At 41.4% G+C, this 9,267-nt stretch overlaps 1 protein-coding gene across 1 annotated transcript in view; it reads left to right on the top strand.

Annotated features, from left to right (window-relative positions):
• The first annotated feature begins 3,842 nt into the window (after positions 1-3,842).
• Positions 3,843-9,267, top strand: part of ash2 (Set1/Ash2 histone methyltransferase complex subunit ash2) — a 28,482-nt gene continuing 23,057 nt past the window's right edge. Inside the window, exons 1-2 of the mRNA XM_080286057.1 lie at positions 3,843-3,961; positions 5,968-6,146. Coding sequence (XP_080142183.1) covers positions 3,873-3,961; positions 5,968-6,146 — 268 coding nt within the window. The 5' untranslated portion in view covers positions 3,843-3,872. The remainder of the gene's footprint in view (positions 3,962-5,967; positions 6,147-9,267) is intronic.

Raw genomic sequence — 9,267 nt, 5'->3', positions numbered from 1 at the left:
GCACCCACCAATCACGTACCAATAATTTGTAAATACCGATGGCAGACGACTACCATTGATCTAGGAAATAGGACTGCACTCTAATATAAAAATCGAAGCGTTCTTATGGTAAATGTTTTCTGACATACCCGAAAAGGCATTCCTTTACCTTTTAGTTACTAGTGCCCGTATATTATAAAGCCATTTTCGGATAAATACACGTTCGTACCCATATCAAGATTGTATTACTCCAAGCGTCTGGCTACGAAAAGTGCAAACTGCTGTGGTTGTATTGTTACAAAGGTAATTGCTTACTATTTATTTAATGATTCATACTTGGTTACCGAAATTTGTGTACTACATCATTTTCTGTTCCCTTACCTTCAGAAAGAAATTGGCCATCTATTGTAGGTAGAAAGCCAAAAAGACTCTAATATCGGTAGCTTTGCCTAACTGCTCATTAACTAGTAGCTACCCACGAAAACCCAATTTCAACAAAGTATTTTGTTTCACATATGTAAATATTGAGGCTGGCTGTCCAATTAGGTGTGTGCTTACTTGAAATTGCAGGTTCATTACATATCACGCACGCCTAGGGCCAGAAATGATTATTGGACCTCCTGTATATCTTGCCTGAAAAAAAAAAAAAAAATACTGTAAAAAATAATTTGGTGAAAAGCATTCACTTAAAGCACATACCTGCAATTGCTAAAGGCAATATGTTAGAAGAATGTAGTATGAGGGAGTAAAATCACGAGAACAGCACTTCAACTAGAGCATGGTTTTTCTTGTCACACTGCAGTTATTTCATATAACTCATACTGGTCAGAGTTATGTTGAATTTGTCTGCTCAGATCTTCTGTCCAAGCAATGCAGGGTCTGAGTTAGAGGGGTTTACTTTATTTGGTTTCATCAGTGGTACTGTACAGCAAGCAGTATTTTTTTAAATTCCTATTTTGGCATTACTTTACAGGTATTTTACATAACAGGAACTATACTGCCATTTTGCAATGTGGATGCATTTGAAAAATCCATCGCATAACGATTTATCGTATATCGTCAGTTATAACATGGATTTAGTGATGATATGATTTTGGCCAAGGTTCACCACCCAACAAAATCTAAAAACAAGTTTCCAACTCACCTAATTTGGTACAGTAATCCCATATTCTTCCGTGGGATTTTTGTTCGTGGATCTGATAACTCATGCGTTTTTGTCTGGGGATTCCCCTCCCCCCCTTTGAGGGTTCTGACAGAGACTTCCCTCCAAGCGCCTGCCCAGTTGAACACCGCAGACTTGATGTTGTAACAGTGGTCCGCTCCACACGTGTGTTGACCCCTTCTCGTCCTCTAGTTCCACTATCACCTTGTCCAGGAACCTTCAGTGATACAGTCTTTTTGTTGCCACGATAACACCTTGATCCATTGGTTGAATGAAGCAGTCGTATGGTGTTAGGTGGCAGAAACATGCACCTGATATGACCGTCATTAGCAACCAGTTCCTTCTCGGATGGACGCGTAGGGGTTTTGTCAAGGATCAGGAGTGCCTTCACCTGATCACTTGAATACCAAGTTCCTTTATTTACAAATAGATAACTTCCTTGACAGTCTGTGGAACCAGTCTTTGAAGATCTTACAGATAAACCAGGCTTTCATAAAATGGTACCGGTACCACACAACAGGAGGCTATCCATCAACCCAAGGAGATGACATAGCTGTTTTGTGCATCCAACAATAATGGGATTGAGGCAAATCATCCCGTTAGCATTGGTGCAGCACAAGACCTAGACATGCTGTTTAGACAGCTTTCAACCAGGTCTTCTTTTCTTCTGCTAGGGTATTGGTGGGCAAGGAGCAGTAGAAGGGGCCAGTTTCGTCAACACTGTATACCTGACCAAGAGCAAGGCCCTCATCCTCGATCAGGTGCTGCACTTTCTAACGAAACGGCTTAACATCCTGTTGCTTCCAAAGCCTCGCCATGTGTCTCACTGCCACTAAGTCCATGTTGAAGTTTGAACTGGAGGCACCAACCTTCAAATGCCTTAAGTCATGAATGTTGTGTAAGCATGCAAACTTCTCAGCTGCTGCCTTCAGCTCTGTCCCACGTACAAGCATGCCGGCACCCCATTGTTGGCAAAACCAAACCAAAGTCAACTGGTCCATGGCATGGTGAGACTGAGACATCACCTTCCTGTCACCCTTTCGAGTGGCATCTCCGTAGTCACATCCATACTGAGCCCACTTGGCCTGTGATTTCTTGACATCAAACAAGCTAGATCACATTCCTGCAGAATGTGTGAAGTGGTCCAGCCTGCATCAACCTCGCCCAATATCTCACGTTTCATCTCCAGAGTCAAAACCTTCTTCTTTCGCATCTCGGGTTGTGGTGGGGCCATCATCACACAAACGAGAATGCCACAGAGGAAAATCGAGGCCTGAAGACGGTAGGGAACCACCACAAATGCGACAGTGGAAGCATCCATGGTTACAAGTATGACCATACTCGTGAGAGAAAGGCAGTAACTGAGGTGCAGTACCGCCACATGAATGCAATGCTGCCATGTCTCTACCCTCGCTTGGCTATAAGCACACGAGTAAAAAGCCCCAAACTGACCTATGAGCACAAGGATCTGTTTCTTTCGGTCAGGCAAGTGTTGCCACTCAGCAGTAACACTGGATCCCCATACATCATGGCCTCAGGGAGTGTCTGAGTACTCTGGCCAGCCAGGCGACACTGACTATTCGGTAGGGAGGCAGACGGCCTCATGTGCCCGGGAGTGTCCGATTGATCTGGGCAGCTGGGGGACTTTGACCACTCAGTGAGGAGTCAGATGGCCATATTTGCTCAGCTTGTGGGTTATGGTCTGTATTACTTGCATGCGGCCGGTAGTATCCGAGTGATCCAAGCAGATGGGGGACTTTGACCGTTCGGTGAGGAGGTGGACAGCCATTTTTGCTCAGCTTGTGGGTTAGGGTCTATTAGCTGCGCTTGGCCAGGGAGGCCGGCCAGCCAGCAAATCGATTTTTTGAATATGTATGCCACCCAACTGGCGATGTTGGATATTTTATGTTCGGATATGGAAATAACAGAGCCAAGGCCAAAAGTTCAGATGCAGAGCGTCCAAATAATCAAGTGATTACAGTACTGTATATGCCTGGTATATACTCTACTGTATTTTCATCTGCTAGTGTGGGTTTCTCTATCCTTATCAATGTTCACAACATTGTGATGCTTCAGTCGTTAAGGATTGGTGCAGTTACTTCTCATGACTGCACTTCACTTGATGCATACCACCAAAAATAAGTATAAAAACAGATTTCCAACTTACCTGACTGGTACAGTAGTTATTTCATTTCACTGCACTTCACTCACTGCTTAAACTGAACTCCAACACCACACTATTGCTCCATCACTGACACTAACACACTCAATAGTGACATCAGCGAAGTTAAGCAACGTTGGGTCTGGTTAGTACTTGGATGGGTGACCGCCTGGGAACACCAGATGCTGTTGGCATCCCTACGTCAAGTGGGGTTGGTGGAGGATTAGTGCCCCTCCCTGTAAAACAATTAACTCTAAGCCCTTGGCCACCCCGTCTGGGATACATGGCGTCTGGCAATGAATGAATGAATGAATGAACAAAGGCCATCATGGAACAACAAATTACAATATTGTACTGTAGATTTGTGTGTAGGCAGTCATATACGCAAAAGCAGCAATCACATATTGATCAGTGAGGCTTCATATGGACTCATAATTTTTCTTGTATGTCAAAAAAAAGTCCTAACCTTTAGTCATCATATAAGCAATTCATCACATACTGGGTCATCATATCATGAAGGTCGCTGTACTAGTTGTTACTAAATAACTTTTAATTTATTTCAGAATCAGAATGGATTATGATTCAGATGATAATGAGATTATGGAGTCAGGAGTGGTGGATGTGGGGGAAAAGGGAGGACTATCATCATGTGGATACTGGTAAGCCAAATGCATTTAGGCTATAGTAGTTTTTATTTTTTTTCTCCTCCTCACCATGGGTGGGTAAAACATGCAATCTTATTTTCAGCCAATGTGTTATCTTAGTCATAGTGAGCAATGCCTTAAAAAAAAAAAAAAAAAAAAAAAAAAAAAAAAAAAAAAAATCTCTTATGTCATGGCACTCACAAACTCATGATTGGAATGATACAGCCACAGCAAACCATGTGTGATGTTGCTTTCATCAGAATAGACACAGTCTCCTGTCAGGAGGTGCAGAAAAACTGGGCATTTCTGTAGACTACAACAACACGTCTTGTGGCAACTTGTCACACTATATGTCATGAAGATATGAGACCAAACTGGGATGTTCTTCACACACCTTGTGTGCTGCTGCCCTCTTCAGAATGGACACAGCATCCTGTCAGAAACCATGAAGAGCTTTTTAGTTAGTGTGATGCCCATGGGGGTGGAGGGAGATGAAGTTCCAAAAAGAAGCCTCCTCACCTCAGCTGGGATCATGTTGGAGCATGAAAAACTGCCTTTGATGAACTGGCATGACCTGCTTGTAGGCAATGGGAGTTGGTCTGTGAGAAGTTTTGCCTTCTGCCTGAAATGCCTCACTCTTGTCTGGGACTTCTAAATCACAAGGTCACAAAGAACGATCATTGCTTAATTTGACTACAGAAGGGATTCAGGAGGTGTGACACTCCATTGTCTCACAGGCAGCCAAGAGGGATGGAGGAGAAAGGCATGGAGGGTCCATGTCTAGCATCTCTTTCCCCAGCAATCACAGTCAAGGGAAAACAGCTGCTGAGCAAACCAAGACACCTATGAGAGTAACGGAACTCTTGTCCTGCAGGGTAATGTGAAAGAAAAAACTGAAATCACACACACACACACACACACACACACACACACACACACACACACACACACACACACACCAAGAAAACAAAGAAGAAAAATTAAGGAATGGAGTTCACAAAAAGGGAGAGCAAGAAGACAAGCAGTCACAGGATTTGCACCACCAAAGGCCAAGCAGGCAGCCTCTATTAAAACACTAAATTGACACATGAAGGAACTCACCCTGGATGCACACATAATCCATGGGAACTCTGAAGACACAGGCAGGTTATATGACAAACAAGATGTGTGTGTGTGTGTGTGTGTGTGTGTGTGTGTGTGTGTGTGTGCGTGCGTGTGTGCGTGCATGTGCGCTAGCTGAGCTGACAGGATTTCCATGGGGTGATTACTAAAGTTTTCTTCAAAGACCATTTTGTTCTGCTGAGCTATTTAAAATACAATACTTAAAGCCTACAGAATTTTATGCACAGGATGAGATACAATATCAGGCCTTCAGGGACTAAACCCTTTGAGTCAGCACACTGAAGATTTTATTCTATCTCATCCTATAAAAGGCAATAATAGCTTCTGCTGGGTAAAAATCCTAAGATGCTGGATAAATAAGATTAAATCCTATCACTCATAATGTCATGAGCTAATTATTACAGTTAACCACTCTTTTTAGGTTTGTGCTGCCCATTTAACAGGTAAAAATATCTGAAGTTTGTCTAGCATGAAATATAATTAATGCAAGATAAAATGAATCATAAACCTCATATTATAGGATCAACTCTTTCACCAAAGGAGGCTGTGACACATTATCTGTGCAAAACAAGAGTGACTTTACTGGTTATGCACTTCTTTAGTATTTTCCAGTATAATTGGCATACATATTTTCCACAAAAATTCTTACCAGAAGCACTCTGTTACCACTTTAGCATGTGAACACCTTTAATTATTTGATGCAGTTTGTATAATTGTAGTCTCTAGCAGTTCCAAAGCTGCATTCATGAAGACTTTATTGCTGTGCCATTTTTAAAGTAAGCAGCACTTGGAATTTTCTCACCTTTAGGTACAAACACTGAACTGTCCCTGTTTCTGTTCAGAACCAACTACAAACTAATCAACTACGGTAACTGTAGTTATTGTATTTGACTTTACAGCGGGAAGCTCCGTAACCTGAGCTCTGTGGAGCTGATGTGTTGGCAGTGTGGCTCTTGGTTCCATGAATCATGTATCAGCTACCAGCTTGGCAAGCTGGTTCCATTCATGCTTAATTATTCTTTCACCTGCAAGAACTGCTCACCAACAGGAGTTGAAGTCTTTAAGAAAACACAAGCTCGTAAGTTAATTTGGAGTTTCCCACACAGAACTATTTATGCAGTATACCTGATTACTGCTTCTCATATATGAATTATTGTATCTCCAGAATCATTTGCCATTTAGAAATGTAATGTCCACTTAATATTGTTCATCATACATACTGGAGTGCCTAGCCTTTCACAATCGGTTAATAATGTTGGCTAACATAAAGTTGTTTTATACAATCATGGATAAGTTTCACATATGATAATGCAGCACCATCAGATGTAGTTAATTATGCTTAATACAAAATACTGTAGCAAGGTGACTGAAGTTTTACAATATGGTTGGTTATTTTCAGTTTGTTTTGTCTGCTAATGTATTGAGTTACCGTACTCACCTTACAATTTTTCATGAGACAGGATAACAAAGGCAGAGAACACAGAAATTCTAATACTATAAAAATGACATTTTACTTCTTACAGAGTACGTTTCGGAACATTCTCTTATCCTTTTTTTTTTTCTGCTGTTTACTGCTGTACAGTAAAAAAATAATAAGTTCACTGCTAATTGCATCACATTTCAGCATAAAAATGCATTTAAACTTAGTAGAGTAACCTGCTTAATAATAAGGTTGCTTAGTTTCATTTTTGTGGTGTAATGTATACTATTAACTTTTTCGAAATGAGGAAACGTTTTTAAATATCTCTCAGGCCAGGGCAGTTTTACAAAACTTAACTTACTAGAGGCCTTTGAGCCGAAGTTGTTAAAAACAGTCTCATTTAAGCCCTTTTATGCAAGGATGTCTTACTATGTTGTGGCAACTAACAGGTGATATACCGGTACTTGAGAGAGAGAGATAGAGTGTGTGTGTGTGTGTGTGTGTGTACACACACACCTATTTGTAGTACACAGGAACTGAGATAAGCTCGTGTTGTCCTGTCTCCATAGCTACATTTATCCAATCTAGTTTTAAACACATGAATGTTTTATGCCTGCACCACCTCCTTGCAGGTCATTCAAGTACATATGCTTCTGTTTGGGAACTGAACCTTTTAAGATCAATAAGACATCTTCTTTTCCTTAACTTGAAGTCATGACCTCTTGTTCTTCCATTTTCCAGCACAAAAAGATCCTCTCTATCCACCTTTTCCAGTTCTCTTACATTTCTAAACATTGTGATCAAGTCACCACTTTTCCTTCTCTCAAGCAGTGTTAGTAACTTCAGTTTTTCCACTATATCCTCATAGGTAAGTTCTCTTAAGCATGGTATCAACCTTGTAGCCATTCATTACCCTCTCTACTTTATCAAGATGCTTCTTCAAATGAGGTGACTATACCACAGTCACATACTCTAGTCTTGGTCTTTTCATGATCACTATCAACTCCCTCAGCATTTCCTCGTCCATATAATTAAAAGCCACTCTCATGTTGATCAGTAATCCATAAGTGCTGCCATGATTCTGTTTATATACTGTAAATGCTTTCTGGTGACAAGTCATCCTGAATAATTACTCCCAAGTCCTTCTCATCTTTTACTAATTGTCTCATTGCCCATTTTATATGTCTGATGCTGTCTTTTTTCACTCACTCCCATTGCTAATACATGATGACACTTCTTAGCACTGAAATCCATTTTCCATGTCTGGCTCCAGCTGTGGAGTTTATCCAAGTCCTCTTGCAGTTCTTTACATCATCATCATCATCCAGACCTCCTTTCCCACCCCAGGGCAGGGTGAGGAGTAGCAACGTCCAGACAGCCCAAGTTTGCCCACTCCAATGGGCCACGCTTCCATTCACTCATCATTCAAGTCCCCGGAATCCTGGCTCTATCTGATACGCTTTTTATAACTACTGTATCAATACATTTAATATGTTTCATGATTTTAGCATCATCTGTGAAAATACTCACGTAACTATTCAAATCTGGCAAATCATTTATATAAATCAGAAACATTATTGGGGCCAAGACAGAGCCCTAGGGTACTCCACTGTTGCATTTCCCCTCCCCTTAAAACTACTAACTTGAGACAAACAGCCACCCCTTACAGGATTATGGTGTCTGGTTGTAGATAGATTGATAAATAGAGAAACACACATTACATGTAGACCCCCACTATATCAAACCATGATATAACAGATTTTGGATTTATTGAACGCTTCTGGGCCCATCGAACTTTCATCAGCAGTACCAAACCAGGGTCAATAAATGGAGCAGTACAATGTACAGATACTGTACATGTGCTTCCTACACTTTTTACTTCAACCTGGCCTAAATTTACCCTCTTCCCATCATGATTGTCAAGTTGTAATAACAGATTATACTAGGCATGAAGCAGTGCTATGATAAGGACATGAAATAAGCTGCAAAGGGGCAAAATTATTGGTCAGGTTAGTGTAAAATAGGTATAGTTTCATTTACTGTACTAGAATGTAATAATGTAATGATTTATTTTCAATTATGTGTCTAATTTCCCACCTGGGGGTGACCCCTGGATTTATCAAACTTTTGGCTTTATCAAAACAGGCTGCCCTCCAATTAGTTCAGTGTAGCGAGAGTCTACTCTGTGCGTATATCATTTCATTTTGTTTTGTTTTAGAAGGCTCCAACATGCTTGCATGCATCAGCCTTGGTCACCTAATGGTGGCTCTTCATGTAACTCAGTCTCTGGCAGCTTCTGTTCAGTCCCCTGTCCCTGAGGTCACACTCAGTGACCTTGTCCCAAGTCTTTTTTGGTCTTCCTCTCACAACCCTACCCCCAGCATTAACATCTCTCACTTTCTGCACCCAATTATCATCCCCCATCTTCTCCACATGCCCAAACCACCACAATCTATCTTCTCATCACAACACCAATACACCCCAGTCTCAACCTACCCTTCAGCTCTTCCATCATAAACCTAGCCCCCCCAGGCCTCACACTTAGGGTTGCACTGCACATCCACCTAATCATTGTCATTTCTGTACATTTGAGCCTGTGAATATCCTTTTCCTTTACTGCCCAGGTCTCACTACCATACAGCTTTACACTCCTAACACATGCTGCATACAAAGATCCCTTAGCACAGGGAACTGTTGTCAGGAGAGGCAACAGTTCCCTGAACTTCTTCCAACCATTCCTCACTCTAGCCACATAGCTAGCTCCAGCCCATCCTCCAGC

Source organism: Coenobita brevimanus, chromosome 110 (genome assembly GCF_032717465.1).
Source record: "Coenobita brevimanus isolate Jiangsu-jjx chromosome 110, ASM3271746v2, whole genome shotgun sequence".
NCBI classification, from domain to species: Eukaryota; Metazoa; Arthropoda; class Malacostraca; order Decapoda; family Coenobitidae; genus Coenobita; species Coenobita brevimanus.
This window is presented reverse-complemented; position numbering and strand designations above follow the sequence as displayed.